Source organism: Psammomys obesus, unplaced genomic scaffold, assembly GCF_907164565.1.
Source record: "Psammomys obesus unplaced genomic scaffold, mPsaObe1.curated_primary_1811, whole genome shotgun sequence".
Taxonomy (NCBI): Eukaryota; Metazoa; Chordata; class Mammalia; order Rodentia; family Muridae; genus Psammomys; species Psammomys obesus.
Genome location: NW_026585895.1, coordinates 55,929,727 through 55,948,427, shown reverse-complemented (window position 1 = coordinate 55,948,427; position 18,701 = coordinate 55,929,727). Strand labels below are relative to the sequence as shown.

General features: G+C 37.9%; 1 protein-coding gene across 2 annotated transcripts in view; it reads left to right on the top strand.

Moving 5' to 3' along the window:
* Hnmt (histamine N-methyltransferase) overlaps nucleotides 1–17,943 on the top strand; it is a 34,140-nt gene extending 16,197 nt beyond the window's left edge. For both annotated transcript variants that reach the window (XM_055599765.1, XM_055599766.1), the window contains exons 3-6: nucleotides 3,208–3,315; nucleotides 4,356–4,483; nucleotides 7,777–7,870; nucleotides 16,893–17,943. In XM_055599765.1, coding sequence (XP_055455740.1) covers nucleotides 3,208–3,315; nucleotides 4,356–4,483; nucleotides 7,777–7,870; nucleotides 16,893–17,254 — 692 coding nt within the window. In that variant the 3' untranslated portion in view covers nucleotides 17,255–17,943. The remainder of the gene's footprint in view (nucleotides 1–3,207; nucleotides 3,316–4,355; nucleotides 4,484–7,776; nucleotides 7,871–16,892) is intronic.
* The last annotated feature ends 758 nt before the right edge of the window (nucleotides 17,944–18,701 follow it).

Here is an 18,701-nt window from a genome sequence, read left to right as displayed (position 1 = left end):
TTGCTGCTTCAGTCTCTGTGAGCTCGTATGTGCCTTGCTTGATTCAGAGGGTCTTTTCTCCTGGTGTGCTGGCTAGTTTTATTCAGCTTGACACAAGCTACTGTCATTTGTGAAGAAAGAACCTCATTGGGAAAGATGCCTCCAGCAGATTGGTCTATTTGCAAGTCTGTGTGGTATTTTCTGATGATAGATGTGGGAGGATACAGCTCACTGTAGGCAATGCTACTTCTAGGCAGGGGATCGTAGGTCCTATAAAAAAGCAGGCTGAACAAACCATAAGGAGAAATCTCGTAATCAACATTACTATGGCTTCTGTACCAGTTCGTTCTCCCAGGTTCCTGTGCTGGATTTCCTTAGTGATGGCCTTACAAGTTGTATAAGGTAAAACAAATTTTCTCCTCCCCAAGTTGCTTTTGGTCATGGTGTTTTATCATATCAATAAAAACCTAATTAAGACAACCTACTCAAACTTTATTTTACTCACCAGAAAATGATAATATAGTAGCAGTAGCAAATAATTATTATTAATAATACCACCAAATTCACTCATTGTGATGGCTAAATGGTAAAATGAATATAAAGTACAATGTAAAATAGAGTTGACACTGAATAAACGTTATTTGTTCTTTTTTTTTTTTGAACCCCTATGTTTAAAAACTATTTCCTGAGCTTGTTTGGAGGTTCTAGCAGGGGAGCGCAGATACTCGTATACCCTTGACGGAAGACCAGTTCTCCTCTATTCGGGGAAGGTTGTCCTCTTCAACCAAGGACGCAGCTTGGGGAGGGACACACATCGAGTGGGTGAGAAAAGAAGGGGACACCCGCCTAGCCAGACAGATCAGCCAAATCAACCCTGGTTGTCAAAGGGGTGACAGAGGTCACAGCCACATTGCCCTTTCTCAACAGAGGAATATTGAATGGCAGAGAAGCACTTAAAAAAATGCTCAACACCCTTAGTCATCATGAAGATGCAAATCAAAACGACCCTGAGATTTCACCTTACAACTATCAGAATGGCTAAGATCAAAAACTCAAGTGACAGTACATGCTGGAGAGGTTGTGGAGAAAGGGGAACCCTTCTCCATTGCTGATGGGAATGTAAACTTGTACAATCACTTTGGCAATCAAACTGGCACTTTCTCAGACAATTAGGAATAGTGCTACCTCAAAACCCAGCTGTACCACTCCTAGGCGTATATCTAAAATATGCCCAAGTATACAATGACATTTGCTCAACCATGTTCATAGAGGCTTTGTTTGTAATAGCCAGAACGTGGGAACAACCCAGATGTCCTTCAACTGAAGAATGGGTACAGAAATTGTGGTACATCTACACAATGGAACACAGCAATTAAAAAAAAAGGAAATCATGAAATTTGCAGGCAAATGGTGGGATCTAAAAAAGAACCTGAGTGAGGTATCCCAGAAGCAGAGACACATATGGTATATACTCACTCATAAGTGGATATTAGACATATAATATAGGATGAACATACTAAAATCTGTACACCTAAAGAAGCTAATCAAGAAGGAGGACCCTGGGTAAAATGATCAATCCTTATTCAGAAAGGCAAACGGGATGGACAACAGAAGTGGGAGAAAACAGGGAATAGGACAGGAGCCTATCACAGAGGGCCTCTGAAAGACTCTGCCCAGCAGGGTATTGAAGCAGATGCTGAGACTCAGAGCCAAACTTTGAGTAGAGTTCAGGGAATCTTATGAAAGGAGGGGGAGAAATAAAGACCTGGAGGGGACAGGAGCTCCACAAGAAGAGCAACAGAACAAAAAAATCTGGGCCCAGGGTTTTTTTTCTGAGACTGATACTCCAACCAAGGACTGTGCATGGTGATAACCTAGAGCCCCTGAACAGATCTAGGTCGTGGCAGCTCAGTGTCCAAGTGGGTACCCTAGTAAGGAAAACAGGGGTTGTCTCTGACATGAACTCAGTGGCTCTCTTTGATCACCTCCCTCTGGGTTGGGGGGTGCTGAGGGGCAGCCTTACCAGGCCACAGAGGAAGATAATGCAGCCAGTCCTGATGAGGGCTGATAGGCTAGGGTCAGATGTAAGGGAAGGAGGACCTCCTCTATTAGTGGACCGGGAAAGGGGCATGAGAGTATTAGAAAGAGGGAGTGTTGGATTTGGAGGGGGTGGGGGAGGGGACTACAGCTGGGATACAAAAAGAATAAATTGTAATTAGTTAAAAAATAAATTAATACAAAAACTATCTTTTTTTTCCCTCTTGCTAATATATTCAAATTGAATTTCACACTTTTATTTAATTAGGTTACCTGTTAACCTTCATTAAAATGTAAATATCTTTTGGCAAGATATGAAAATTATCTTAGCCTATTTTGGTGTGAATGATGTTAACAGAACCTTCCCAAAGTTAGACTTAATGAGCACCAAAAACATGTGGCATAGTATTAGGAGATATGGGAGGTAAAAGAATAAGGAGTCAGACATAGAGGATACCAGTAAAAGAATAATGAGTCAGACATAGAAGAAGACGTTCAATGGCATGAAAGCCTCAATTGGTTACCATAACTGTGAGTGTGTGTTCATGTGTGTGCAAATGGAGGTGGTCGGAGACAATTTTCGGGGGTTGCTTTTCTCTTTCCACCATGGATCTGGGGATTGACCTCAAGTCCTTACATTTGATCATCAAATGCTCTTCTCACCCTGAGAAGAGAGCACTTGATACTTGGCATGAATTTTGAAAAGAAATATCCACCATGCTTTTGTATTGTGTATGTACATCATTTATATTTTTACTTTAAACCTTTTTTAAAGTGTTTTTCTGGCCTAGATTAATTATCAGTCCTAAGTTGTGTTTTTCTCATTTTTTAATATTTCTGGCTTAAATACATTTTTCAATTGACAAATTTTTAAAATTATATTTGTCAACAACAAAACTTAGTGATTGCCTCCTGTAGTCCCTGACAACTTCGAACCAATGAAGGACAGTAACAGATATATGAATGAAGATTATGTGAATGAAAGAACAAGTGAATGACATTCATACCCCTCCTTATGTCAATTATTATTTCTACTTCTAATCCAGTGTTTGAACATCGTATGTATTAAGTCAGTGCAACAGTTAAGTGTTAATATTTTTGTAAATCTTTGTAAATATAAGTCAAAAAGTGAATCAGTTTAAGTTGTTCTTAATTACTACATCCAAAGTAACCTATTTATTTACCTTCTAGGTGAAATTGACCTTCAAATTCTCTCCAAAGTCCAGGCTCAATACCCAGGAATCTGTATAAACAATGAAGTTGTTGAGCCAAGTGCTGAACAAATTGTCAAGTACAAAGGTATGTGTTAAATTCTGTTTTCAGAGGCTTATTCTCTCATTTTGTTTGTTTGTTTGTTTTGGGATTTCTTTTGTCTTACTCAAATGGTTAATAACACACTGACTACTATGTATTTGGTAAATTTTTTGGAGAAAAACCTAATTCTTGGAAGGCAGAAATGAAACATCTGAAACCAATGACAGTGAATACTTGAATTCTTCATTGACTTCATGCATTCTGTTTTATATAAAATTTCTATTCACAAAATTCTGCAATTGATTTAATCCTGTATTAAGATAATATAACTTATATTTAACCACATCCTCAGATTTACTTCTTAATTTTTTTCCTTTCTCTTCCAATTTCATCCAATTCTAGAGAAAAGAAAAGTCTAGACAAAACTTTTAATTTCCTTAGCTACATAATAAAGAAAAAAATGTACCTTTTATTTTTTATGTCCTTTTACTAGGATTCCCTAATGGAACAGAACTGACAGAATTAATGTATATCTACTGAAATGGGATGTAGCAGAGTAGCTTACATGCTGTGATCTGTCTATTCCAATAATGGCTTCCTTTGGATTCAAAGGCTTAGGAATCCAGTAGTTGTTCAGTCTGTAAGACTGGATGACTCAGCTGATCTTCAGTCTGTGTTGGAATCCCAAAGAAGTAGGTTATTTTAAGGTTATAAAAGTAAGAGAATGCCTCAGCAGCAGGATAAATGAACTTGCCAGTGAGAGTTAACACCCACAGGCTAAAAGCAAAGCTTCCGTTTTCACATCTGTTTATGAGTGCTGCCAACAGAGGGTATGGCCTTTGATTCTTAGGCCCATTCTGACCTCAAATGATTGAATTTAAGGTGGGTCTTTCTTCACCAAGAAGCCCACCACAGATGTGATCAGCTTCTTAAGGTTTTAGTTGATTCCAGAAATTATCAAATTGACAACCAAGATTAGCCATCATAGTCCTATAACATTATTGCACTAAAGTTTTAAATGAAAATGGCTTCCATATGTAATTAAATGAAAATTGATAATAGGTTACCTTTGCTGGGTATTTTAGAGCTTGTAGCCAAGACATCAAACATGGAGAACATAAAATTTGCTTGGCACAAGGAGACATCATCTGAATATCAAAAACGTGTGCTGGAAGAAGAGCCTCAAAAGTGGGACTTCATTCATATGATTCAGGTAAAAAAAATAGTCTTACAATTGCTCCCAAAAAGATGCTTTTCACAAATCTATGTGGAGAATACATAATATTTTAGTGTTTTAAAATGAAAATCCTTTGGTTTCTAGTTTTATAAGTTAGCACTTTCTGCTTTAAAAAGGTGTTGGTAAATACAAATATTCTCTGACATATAAAAGGACAGTTGTTTAGAACTGTAGAATGATAATACATTCTAGCAAGTTTTCAATGTCTCTGTTGGTATAGATGACTAGTAAAAATATGTATGTGTGTGTGTGTGTGTATGTTCCAAACAGTTTCTGAATCCTCGTTTTTGTTTTTTTTTTTTTTTAGTAGGTATCTTCAATAGTATGTATATAATAGAAGGGACATGCTTTATAATATTAGATCCACAATATGTTACTTATATGACCCAGTCATTTAGAAGGACTTTACTTGTATGACTCAGGAGTAATGGACTAATAAGTAATGATTATTGAGTAAATGGCATGAGGCTTTAAATCCAGGCATCACTGAAATTTTTGGATAGTAAAAGTGCATCAGTGTTGGAAGTTGGTTAGTATTAGGTAATGGTCTTATTTTGTGTAGAACGTTTAATAAACAAAACTCTTCTTATAGTCCATATTCACAGTGACTTCAAAGGATTACAATTATAAGAAGCCAAAAAAGAAAAAAAATGAGTCTAAAGCCAGCATATTTAAGCAGTCCTAAACCTGTTTATACTTCCTTAGAAAACAAATCTTATTTGTCAGGAGACAGTTAGTGTTTTCAGCAATCATACACTATTTCTTTATTAGATTTGTTTACTGCCCTTATGCAGATGTTTCCTAGTCTTCCTCATTGGTCACTTCATAGTTTTAAAGAAAAGAGCCCATTGAAGATTAATCTTTTACTGTCTATGTGTTCTAATGCTCTGTTACAGTTTAGAGACTACGGCCATGGCAACTCTTATAAAGGAAAGCATTCAAAAATGTAATTCTATGGGGGCCATTCTTATTCAAATCAACACATTCCACTCCTTTGACCTCATACGATTATAGCCATGTCATAATGAAAAATGCATTCAGTCTAACTCCAGTAGTGCCTATGGTCCATAACAGTCTCAACCTTGTTTAAAAGTCCAAAGTCTCTTCTCAGAGTCATGGCAAATCTCTTAACTGTAATCCCCTGTAAAGTCAAAATGAAAAAGCAGATCACATACTTCCAACACACAACAGACAGAATAATCATTACTTTCCAAAAGGAAGGAAAGAGAGCCTATTGAGGAAATAGTGGATCCAAGCAAGACTAAAACCCAGCAGGGAAATTTCTAAACTTTGAATCTCCATGTCTGAGGTCAAAATATTCTTCAGATCTTCTACTCCTTTCATCTTTGTTGATTGCAGCATACTTCTTTATCTTGGGCTGGGTCCACACCCTTTTAGCAACTCTCCTTGGCAGGCATCCCATGACTCAACATCTTGTGGTTTCCAACAAAATCTAGAATTCACTTTCACAGCTTCCAGGCCTCCGTGAAGGGGCACTCCTGTACATTCCTGCCTCAGCAGCTTTCCTTAGTCACTGCAGGAGATTTCGTAACCCTTTTCTTGAGTCCCTGACTTCAAAGTCAGAACCACGTGACTGAAACTGCCAAGTTCTTCTGCTTGCTGGGGCTAGTACATGGGCCCCTCATTAAAATAAAAGTTTTTTATATCAGATTTCTGTTTTTGATTGTTTCCTTCATTACCTAAGCTTTTCTCTAATTTCTTGCCACAGTTGGAAGCTTTGGTGGGTAGAGTTTTGCCTTGGGGTCACTATGCTTTTCCACTTAGAATCAAGCCTTTCTTTCAGCTTTTTATCTACTTGAGCAGTGGACCTATTGTCATTACATTTCCTGGTACTCCTTTTCTGCTCAAACTACATTTTGTATTTTTTCTTGCTCAGCTTGCTTGTTTTCATTATAGATCTGCCTAGTAGTGGAAACTAATAACCAAGCAACGTAGTCAATCCGAGGCTCTCCTGAAATCTCCTCGGCTAATGCTGTTAAACCAATGCTCTTCAATTTAGCACCAGGCAGATTTTTTTTTAAACAAGGGCAGAAAACAGCCACATTCTTCACCAAAATATCACGAGTGAACAGTTTCTAGGTCACTTATTAATATTCTTCTCCTCCGAAAACTTTTGAGCCTGGCTGTCATGATCTGTAGTACTCTCAGTTCCACTATCTTCCATGTTCCTACTAGTTTGACCCATTAAGCCATACTTCAGCATTCACTTTCCTAATCCAAAGTCCCCAAATCTGCGTTCTTCCAAGTATCATGGTCATGTTTGTCACAGCAATACCTCTTTTCCTGGTACTAACTTCTGTCTCAGTCATGGTTCTCCTGCTGTGAAGAGGCACCTTGACCGTGACAAGTGTTATAAAGGAAAACATTTAACTGGAGCTTCCTTAGGTTGCAGAGGTTTAGTCAATTGTTACATGGTAGGAAGCATGGCAGCATGTAGGCAGATACAGTGCTGGAGAAGTAGAGTTCTGGATCTCCTTCTGCAGGCAGGGGAGAGAGGGAGGGAGGGAGAGAGAGAGAGAGAGAGAGAGAGAGAGAGAGAGAGAGAGAGATGTGGCCATGGCCATGCATGGACTTTTGAAACCTCTAAGCCCACCTCCGGTGACGTACCGCCTCCAACAAGGCCATACATGCTCCAATAAATCGTCCCACTTCCTAAGCACTCAGGTATATGTGCCTGTGGAGCCATTCTTGTTCAGATTACCACACCAGAGGTGGCCAATAGCCCAAATGACATCTATATATCTGTATGACCAACACCAGGCCAGACTCTTAGACCCTTGAGCTATCTAGAGATAGGCTACCTGTAGTTATGTTTAAATGTAATTATACTTCCTTGTGCACTGAGGATTGTATTACACCAGAAACTTTTTTTCCCTCCAAATTATACTGAGCTTAAATACATTGGGAATAAACTGCCTATTATTAGACTTCCCAAAGTCTCATCCAGGTTGATGAAGTCAGTCTGCACCTGGGTTTTATTCTTATCTCTTTGAGGGTTCACTTCTCTGCCTGGATTTCTGCAGGGACCACCTCAGTTGGATGAATGGAATATTTGTTCTTCCCCAGATATCTTATTGTTCTGACTCTGTAACATCTTTAACCTTTAAACATTTAAAGAGTTTGCTTGATAAAAATTCCCTCAATGTGAAAAATCAGAACTTCCACTATGTAGTCCAAACAACAGGCATACAAACTATGTAGTCCAAAGCAGCACAGAAAGGCATCTCATTTCTTTCCCTCCTATTTAGATGCTGTATTATGTGAAGGACATTCCAGCTACCCTGAGATTCTTCCATGGTCTCTTAGCTGCCAATGCTAAAATTCTCATTATTCTTGTATCAGGTAAGCCATTTCAATCAGCCTGCATTTTAAAAAGCAATTGTGAACATATGCATGGATTCATGTGTTTAGATAAAGTTAGAATATTTTGTCTTTGTTATAAAATTCATTTTAAATTAATTTTTAGATTAGTAGAAATGTCATTTACAACAGTATTCAATTTAGAGAACCTAGTGGAATCAAAATATTTTTGCTTCCATCTTCTCAGAAAACATCCTTCCAGGAGTTAGAGAGATGGCTCAGTATTTAGGAGTACATACTGCTTTTGTAGAGGACTGGAATTTGGTTCCCAGCCCCTGCCTACTTCAGGAAGCTCACACCTACCTGTAACTCTAGCTTAATGCATGTTCACATCCCTGCACATGCACGTGTGTAGTGGGCGTGCACACACACACAAGCACACACAACTGAAAGTAGAATAGAACTTTACAAAAAAAGAAAAGAAAAATTCTTTGCCTTGTATGTATGCATCCACATCTGCTGTTGTAATGAAACACTGACCAAAACAAACTTGGGGAGAAAAAGGTTTATTTGGCTTACAGGTCTATCACTGAAAAAAGTCAAAGCAAAAACTCAAAGCAGGAACCAAGCAGTAGGAACTGAAGAAGAGACAGTAGAGTAATGTTGCTTACTGGCTGATTCTAGGCCTGCCTACCTACTGATGGCTCAGTTCACACCGGGCCTACCTACTTTAATTCGCAATAAAAAAAAATAATATGCCTTCAAACATCTCATAGGCTCATATGATGGAGGAAATTTCTTAATTGAGAATCCCTCTTCCAGTGTCTAGATTTGAGTCAAGTTGATAAAACCCAAGCAGCACAGCATCTGTCTTAATGAACAGAAAGTTCAAGTGATATTTTTAATGTGAGAACAAACAAATACATTGATTATATTTACGTATTTTATGTCACTTGAATATCTTTCCCATTCTTTGAGATTTACTAATAAGTAAATAAACTTTTAAGTATTTTGTATGGTACTATATATCCTAATACTATATTAAATTGAATTTCTAATGCCATCAGCAACACAGTTCATTATAGTCTTTTTTTTAAATTAAATTTAATTTTTTTCTTATCTGTTATGTTTTATTAACTCTGTATCCCAGCCTTATCCCGCTCCCTCATTCCCTCCCAATCCCACCCTCCCTCTCTCATCTCCACTGTGCCCCTTTCCAAGTCCACTGATGGGGGGGACCTCCTCCCCATTCATCCGATCCTGTTTTATCAGGTATCTTCAGGACTGCTGCAAAGCCCTCCTCTGTGGCCTAACAGGACTGCTCCTCCCTTGGGGGGTGGGGAGGTCAAAGAGCCAGTCATTGAGTTCCTGTTAGAAATAGTCCTTGTTCCTCTGACTATGGGAAACCAGTTGGCTACTGAGCTACCACAGGCTACATCTGAACAGAGGTTCTAGGTTATATCCATACATGGTCCTTGATTGAATGACAGTCTCTGAGAAGACCCTGTACCCAGATATATTTGGTCCTTGGGGAGCTCCTATTCTTTCCCCATCATACTAACTCCCCTTCTTTCATATGATTCCCTGTACTCTGCCGAAGGTTTGGTCATGAGTCTTTGTATCTGCTTTGAAAACACTGCTAGTTAGAGTCTTTCAGATGCGCTCAGTAGGCTCCTGTCATACGTTCAATGCACATCCCATCTGTCTTTCTAAACGAGGATTGATCATCTTACCCCATGTCCGCTCTCTTGATAATCTTTTTTAGGTGTATACATTTCATTATGTTTGTCATATCTTATAGGTCTATATAAGTGAGTATATACCGTGTTTGTCTTTCTTCTTCTGGGATATTTCACTCAGAATGATCTTTTCTAGATCCCACCATTTGCCTGCAAATTTCATGATTTCCTCCTTTTTGATTGCTGAGTAGTATTCCATTGTGTAAAAATACCACAATTTCTGTACCCATACCTCCACTGAGGGACATCTGGGTTGTTTCCAGGTTCTGGCTATTACAAATAAAGCTTCTATAAACATGGTTGAGCAAATATCCCTTTTGTGTACTTGAGCAAAGTTTGGGTATATACCTAGCAGTGGTATAGCTGGGTCTTGAGGAAGCACTATTCCTAACTGTCTTAGAAAGCACCAGATAGATTTCCAGAGTGGTTGTACCAGTTTACATTCCCACCAGCAGTAGAGGAGGGTTCCCTTTTCTCCACAACCTCTCCAGCATGTGTTGTCCCTTGAGTTTTTCATCTTGGCCATTCTGATGGGTGTAAGGTGAAATCTCAGGGTCGTTTTGATTTGCATTTCCCTGATGGCTAATGAGGTTGAGCATTTCTTTAAGTGTTTCTCTGCCATTGGATATTCCTCTATTGAGAATTCTCTGTTTAGCTCTGTTCCCCATTTTTTAATTGGAATACTTGGTTTGCTGCTTTTCAGCTTCTTTAGTTCTTTGTATATACTAGATATTAGTCCTCTGTCAGATAAAGGGTTGTGAAGATCCTTTCCCATTCTGTAGGCAGTCGTTTTGTTTTGATGACAGTGTCCTTTGCTTTACAGAAGCTTTTCAGTTTCATGAGGTCCCATTTATTGATTGTTGCTCTTAGAGCCTGTGCTGTTGGTGTTCTGTTCAGGAAGTTGTCTCCTGTGCCAATGAGTTCTAGGCTGTTCCCCACTTTTTCTTCTAACAGATTTAGAGTATCTGGTTTTATGTTAAAGTCTTTGATCCACTTGGACTTTAGTTTTGTGCAGGGTGATAAATATGGAGCTATTTTCATTTTTCTGCATGTAGACATCCAGTTGGACCAGCACCATTGGTTGAAGATGCTGTCTTTTTTCCATTGAATGGTTTTGGCTTCTTTCTCAAAAATCGAGTACTCATAAGTGTGTGGGTTTATTTCTGGGTATTCTATGCGGTTCCATTGCTCCTCCTTTCTGTTTTCATGCCAATATCATGCAGTTTTTATTACTATTGCTCTGTAGTACAACTTGAGATCAGGGATGGAGATACCTCCAGATGATCTGTTGTTGTACAGGATTGTTTTGGAGATTCTGGGTTTTTTGTTTCTCCATATGAAGCTGAGAATCTTTTTTTTTTCAAGGTCTGTAAAGAATTGAGTTGGTATTTTGATGGGGATTGCATTGAATCTGTAGATTGCTTTTGGCAGGATGGCCATTTTCACAATGTTAATCCTACCAATCCATGAGCACGGGAGATCTTTCCATCTTCTGAGATCTTCTTCAATTTCTTTCTTCAGAGACTTGAAGTTTTTCTCAAACAGGTCTTTCACTTGCTTGGTTAGTGTCACCCCAAGGTACTTTATGTTATTAGTGGCTATTGTGAAGGGTGTTGTTTCCCTCATTTCTTTCTCGGCCCTTTTGTCTTTGGTATAGAGGAGGGCTTCTGATTTTTTTGAGTTGATTTTGTATCTTGCCACTTTGCTGAAGGTGTTTATCAGCTGGAGGAGTTCTCTGGTTGAATTTTTGGGGTCGCTCATGTATACTATCATATCATCTGCAAATAGTGACACCCTGACCTCTTCCTTTTCCATTTGTATCCCCTTGATCTCCTTTAGTTGTCTTATTGCTCTGGCTAGGACTTCAAGTACTATGTTGAAGAGGTATGGAGAGAGTGGGCAACCTTGTCTTGTCCCTGATTTCAGTGGGATTGATTTAAGTTTCTCTCCATTGAGTTTGATGTTGGCTATAGGCTTGCTGTATATTGCCTTTACTATGTTTAGATATGTGCCTTGTATCCCTGATCTCTCCAAGACTTTAAACATGAATGGGTGTTGGACTTTGTCAAATGCTTTTTCAGCATCTAAGGAGATGATCATGTTGTTTTCTCCTTCAGTTTTTTTATGTGGTGGATTACATTGATGGATTTCCGTATGTTGAACCACCCTTGCCTGCCTGGGATGAAGCCTACTTGGTCATGGTGAATGATATCTTTGATGTGTTCTTGGATTCGGTTTGCAAGTATTTTATTGAGTATTTTTGCATCAATGTTCATAAGAGAGATAGGTCTGAAGTTTTCTTTTTTTGTTGGGTCTTTGTGTGGTTTAGGTATCAGGGTGACTGTCGCTTCATAGAATGAGTTTGGTAATGTACCTTCTGTTTCTATTTTGTGGAATAGTTAGAGGAGAATTGGTGTTAGCACTTCTTTGAAGGTCTGGTAGAATTATGCACTGCAACCATCTGGTCCAGGGCTTTTTTTGGAGGGGAGACTGTGAATGACTGCTTCAATTTCCTTGGGGGATATAGGGCTATTCAGTCTTTCTACCTGATCTTGACTTAATGTTGGAAGATGGAATCTATCAAGAAAATTGTCCATTTCATTTAGGTTTTCAAATTTTGTGGCATATAGGCTTTTTTAGTATGACCTAATGATTGTTTGAATTTCCTCATCATCTGTAGTTATGTCACCCTTTTCATTTCTGATTTTGCTGATTTGGATAAATTCTCTCTGCTTTTTAGTTAGTTTGGCTAAGGGTTTGTCTTTCTTGTTGATTTTCTCAAAGAACCAGCTTTTTGTTTCATTGATTCTTTGAATACTTTTATTTGTTTCTAACTGATTGATTTCAGCCCTGAGTTTGATTATTTCTAGCCGTCTGCTCCTTTTGGGTGTATCTGCTTCTTTTTTTTCTAGGGTTTTCAGTTGGGCCATTAAGTTGCCTGTATAAGATGGCACAAATTTCTTCTGGAAGGCACTTAGTGGTATGAATTTTCCTCTGAGCACTGCTTTCAATGTGTCCCATAAATTTGGGTATGTTGTGCCTTCATTTTCATTGAATTCTAGGTAGTCTTTAATTTCTTTCTTTATTTCTTCCTTAACCCAGCTGTCATTGAGTAACAAGTTGTTCAGTTTCCATGTGTGTGTCAGCTTTTTGTTATTTCTGTTGTTGTTGAAGTCCAGCTTTAGTCCTTGGTGGTCCGATAGAATACAATGGATTATTTCAATCTTTTTGTATCTGTTGAGGCTTGCTTTATGACCAACTATATGGTCTGTTTTGGAGAAGGTTCCATGTGGTGCTGAAAACAAGGTATACTCTTTTGATTTGGGATTTAAAGATCTGTAGACTTCTATTAGGTCCATTTGATTTAGGGACTCTGTAAGTGTTTTTATTTCCCTATTTGTTTTCTGTCTAGTTGATCTGTCTCTTGGTGAGAGTGGAGTGTTGAAGTCACCCACTATTAAGGTATTAGGATCAATGTGTGATTTAAGGTTTAATATTGTTACATTTACGAATGTAGGTACTCTTGTATTTGGGGCATAGATATTCAAAATTGTGATATCCTCTAGGTGGATTTTTCCTTTGATGAGAATATAGTGTCCCTTCTTATCTTTTTTGATTAACTTGGGTTGAAAGTCTATTTTATTACATATTAGGATGGCTACTTCAGCTTGTTTTCTGGAACCATTTGCTTGAAAGACATTTTTCTAGCCCTTTACTCTGAGGTAGTGTTTATCTTTGTTGCATAGGTGTGTTTCTTGGATGCAACAGAATGTTGGATCCTGTTTCCGCAACTATTCTCTTAGTCTGTGTCTTTTTATTGGGGAGTTGAGTCCGTTGATGTTGATAGATACTAGTGACCAAGAATTGTTCTTACTTTTGATGTGGAGTTGGTGGTGTTACTGAGTTTCATTGCTTGTATTCTTTTGATTTTTTTGTTGTGCAGTTATCTATTTCCTCTGTTTCCTTAGATGTAGTTGTTTTCTTTGGTTTGGAGTTTCCCTACTAGTTTGCTGATACCGAGAGAGTACCAGGTAGGGTTGAGTGTCCTCAGATCCAGGGCTTGGGTTTCTCTGTTAGGGGCTGCTGGGTGTGCTGGAGAGGGTGTGCTGTGTCCTGTGGCAGGCTGCTTCTCAGTCCTTCCCCTCTGACCTTCCCCTCAGCTAGGGCAAGCTTATGGTGGTGCTCTCAGGGGAGTGCCAGAAGGGATTGGGACTTCTGGGTTCGTTCCTGAGCTGGAGTTTCTCTAACCCGGGGGGGGGGGGGGGGGTGGCACTGGTGATAGGACTTGGTGCTAGACCTTATTGTGCTGGACCCAAGAGAGTCTCAGGATGTGTTGAATGACCACAGTCCCAGATCCCAAGCTGAAGTTTGTTTGCTAGGAGCAGCTGGCAGCACTGGGGTCCCGGTGCTGTGAAGCCACTGTGTGTCTCTTTATCCTTCTGCTCCACTGCAGCACGGTTAAGGTGGCGTTTGGGGAAGTGCCCAAAAGGATTGGGTTTTCTCAGCCCCGATCTCGGGTTGGGGTACAGACAATGTGGTCTGTGGCAGATTCTGCTGGACGCCTCCTGCCTCCTCTGAAGAGGGAGTAGGGATTTTGAGCTGCGGGGGGTGGGAGCTCAGTTGTGCTGGAGGTGGGTACCCGCGGTCAGCGAGACCTTCCAGGGAAAGACTGGGTGACCCGTGATCAGTCTCGCAACTTTCCTTCCCCCTGGGGTTTTTTTTGCGACTGAGACTCTCAGTCTCAGGCAGTCTTGTGCCCACCAGTCAGCCTGAAAAATTGATCGGGACACGCAGGCTTGTGGCTCCAGCCTGGAGTCCCAAAGCCCGCGTTACCCGGGATCTCTTCCGGGTTCTGGCTGGGCAGCCCAAGAGTGGACCCGACCGATTCCCATGCTGTGGGAGCCTCCCCTGTCCTGGGAAACACTATCGCTGTAGTTTTAGGGCCCAGAGTTCTGTCTCCTGGTCGCTGCACGGAGAGTGTTGTCCTGCTTCTCAGACACAGTGTTCTCCTGGTGCTGCCATCTTGCCCCCCCATTATAGTCTTTTTATACACCTATAAAATAATTAATTTATTTACTTTGTAGTATAGTTTTATTTTTCAAAGAAGACATTTAGATTTTTGCTTCCAGGGTCATAGTAAGTGTCATACAAAAAACAGGTTAATACTAGAAAATGAAACATTGACATTAATGTCATTCATAAGATTTCACTATGTAGTATAGGTTGGATTCAAAATTAATGGTCCTTCTATTTCAGTTACTTTAGTAGCAAAGGCGCCTGTCACCACACCTCATCCCTGTACGAGTTCTTTGATGGATTTCGTGGATTGTCCACTTGTTGCTAGACGATCTGTTTTTAAATACACCACAGTACTTACCATTATCACCAGTTCCAAACGCACAAACTCTGTGCTACAAAATTTGTCTTCACATATAAAGAATAACTTTTAAAATGGCAGGTACAATTGTTGCTTATAATCGTGGCCTTTACTTTTAGATTTAGAGGATTTAGAGCCAGGAACTCTTGCATTCAAGTGACTCATCAAGAGAACATTACCATGTACTATTTTTACCTCTAGTTAATTAAAATTAGTCATTTATATGGGAAATGTCTGGTTTTCCATTTTGAAGAGATTATGTAAATCCAATCTTTTCTATGACCCCATGTCTAAATTAGGACACTTGGTAAAAAGTACTTTGTATTAAAAAAAATGGTAGAAATAATCTTCACTTTTTATAAGTTGTTCACAAGCTTTTATTACTGATTGAGAATAAGAGATTGTTATCTGAAAGAAGTAAGCATTTTTAATTGTTATTGTTCCTAGAAATGAGAATGAGCAGCTAAGAGTTTTCAGGCCATTAAGCTGTAACTGAGAGGAGGTGTTCCTATTATCAAACTCACCATTTCATGGAAGAGTATGTTACCACAGAGAAGAAATGTCACATTAACCTCTTAAAGTGAACAAAACAAGAAAATATTTCAGAAATTTTTTTATATTTGTCAGAAGTATTAAATAAATAATTATAAATTGTAAAATACCAAAAAAATCACTCTTTTATATAGTTTAGTTTGGAGTTAACTAAGATATTCAACCTGTGAAAAGAAATATTATTGCAAAAAATGTTGGTCATTTTTCATTAATTTAGTTAACTGGACTGTCCCTAGTTTACCTAGGCACACTCTATCACACATACCAATTAAAATCATGGAGTAAATGGCATTAGTTTTTACCCATAATACCTTGAATAACCTCTCCTCACTCTCTGCCCTGGGACTTTCCTGCTGTTTTACTTCAGAGGCTCTTAAGAGCATAGGAAAGTAAAGATCAGTGCCTTTGCCTTTCGGTCTATTACTATGCCTGCGTATAAGCCCCAGGTACACAGAAAATGGTCACATGGGTTTGAATTCAGCTGAAGAGTTGTTTATTTGTATTTTGTGAAACCAGAACCACAAGGTTCTAAAGTCCATCCAAAAGAAGAGGATGATTTAATAATGACTACATGTAACACACAGAAACTCTGTGTATTGCAGATGTGTTTACATCGAAATAAAAGGTTCAGTGAAAAACAAACGCACAATATCATGTGCATATATGCGCATATGGGGACAGTCAAACAAAAAAATGTAGGCTAAACAAGTAAAACTAATTGGCACGAGAAAGACAGGTTTAAATGAATAAAATCAGGTCACTTCGTTGTCAGTGTACGATAATAGATCTTCTGTGTTTCTAGGCTTCTGTCATAGAGCAGTGTTAACTCAATAAATATTCACTTTGTGAATCAGTATGAAAAAGTAAAATAAAAAGAAGTATAAAGTACTTGAATTTTGTTCTAAGTGAAGAGTATTCTATACTAAATTATTTCACTGATGTGTTTTTCACTTCTCCTACTCGCCCACTCAACTCGAAGTTCCTTGGCTGGCTGGTCAGTTCTTAAATGTGCCAGTTCTGCATTTGCTTCAATCCTTTATGGTTGTTCTTTCTGTCTGGAGTAACCTTCCCTGTGATGTCTACACGGTTGCTGCAGATTTCAAATGTGTTCAAATGTTATCATATTAAACAGACTCTGTGAGCACCATAGGCAAAACAGCAATGCTGAAATTCCTTTGACCATTCCTATTTCTTCCTCTGTTTTTCAATTACAACTTTGTATCATATGATAAATATTTAGCTACTTAGCTAATCTCCTCCCTGGTTTTGTTATGCTACTTGAATTAAGCCCTACAAATGGTATGAATATTATTATGTTTGCTGCTCTACTCTAAATGTCTCGTATAATGATTGGAAGAAAAAATAATGAAAACATGAACTTTGTTTTTTTCCATAGGCACTAGTGGCTGGGACAAGCTATGGAAAAAGTACGGCTCCCGCCTACCCAGGGATGACCTCTGTCAGTATGTCACATCCTCTGATCTCGCTCAGATGCTGGATGACCTGGGGATTAAGTATGAGTGCTATGACCTTTTGTCCACCATGGACATAACAGACTGTTTTATTGATGGTAATGAAAATGGAGAACTGCTTTGGGATTTTTTGACAGAAACCTGCAACTTTAGCAAAACAGCACCACCAGATCTCAAAGCAGAAATCATGAAAGATCTTCAAGAGCCTGAATTTAGTGTTAAGAAGGAGGGGAAGGTACTTTTTAACAATAATCTGAGTTTTATAGTGGTTGAGGCACATGTATAAATCCTAACAGTATTCAGAGCTTATATTGTGAACAATTGTTGTTTTATTTACATATTAAACACATAATATATACATACTGAAGTTAAAATTAACCTTATAATATGGTGCAGTATTATCTCTTATAAGTGAAATCTACTAATTTCCAAGCATTTTTGGGCTTCTTTAAGAATCATGTGGGCTACTTCTAGTTGTATTTTGTCCTTAAAAGGTAAACAGGCTAAACATTGCCTAACTGGAAACATGTGACTTTAGTTTCTTTGAATTACTAATAAGAAAACTTTTTCCATTTTCTTTTTGTACTAGAAATTCTTATAATAGTAATAAAATATATGCCACCCATTCTTTGAATAATAGTAAAGTGATCCTTGCTGATTATTTGATGATGACAAAAAAGAGAGATTTTTCTACTTTTGATGACATATTTGTCTTCCTACTTTCTTCTATGCCAGTTTCTATCATACTTTTTATTAATATCATCATAAAATTAGAGGCTGATGGGATGGTTCTTCCAAAGGACCTGGGTTCAGTTTCCAGAATGCATATCCTACACCTCACAGCCAACTGTGACTCCAGATCTAGCGTATCTCATGCCATTTCTGACATCTGTGGTCATCAATACTTATGTGCACAGATTTCACCCCATATACATAGTTAAAAATAAATCTTTAAAAATATTATTACAAAATTGACTCTTTGTTATGTGATTTTTCTTCTAATTTATTTAAGACTTAATCGTCTTTTCTTTTTAATATACTGAAACTTATGTTTTGTGAAAATCAATTTACTTTTTTCTTTTTTAAGTTTCTGAAACATTTTAAAAGGTATTCTAAAGTTTAAAACACTAATTTTTATAGTATTTATATTTATATTGTATAAATATATGTATAAATAATATATATTAAATATTTATGTTTTATAGATTATATAAGATATAAATATATTATGCTATACTTATATTATATTTATACTATAATATAAAAGTTTATATTTAGAAAGTTAGAAAGTTATGTTTGAATAGTAAGATTTCAGAGAATTTGGGGATTTGATTTTTTTTTTACTTGAAATAGTTCAGGAATTTTTATAATAATATTTAAGTTAGTAAATAAGTAATTTAGTAATTCATAAATAAGTTTCATAACTATAAAATGGTACTTCCCATTATTTTACAGTACAGAAACCTTAATTCATTGATGCTGTTTTGTCTTTCTCATGATAGCATTATCATTTTATGTAATGGGATAGTCACTTTGAGATATTTATGCCCCTTAACTTAAAGCTCATCTCTGTGGCTTAGAATCTGTTTACACTAACAAATAATCAAACATTGTTTATAATCAGTAAAGCTGACTTATATTGATGTATTTTATTGGATAGCTTCATTAGATTCCTGAATGAGACTACTGAAAAAGCATAGTAAATCTGTGGTTCATGAATGATTGATGGGGAT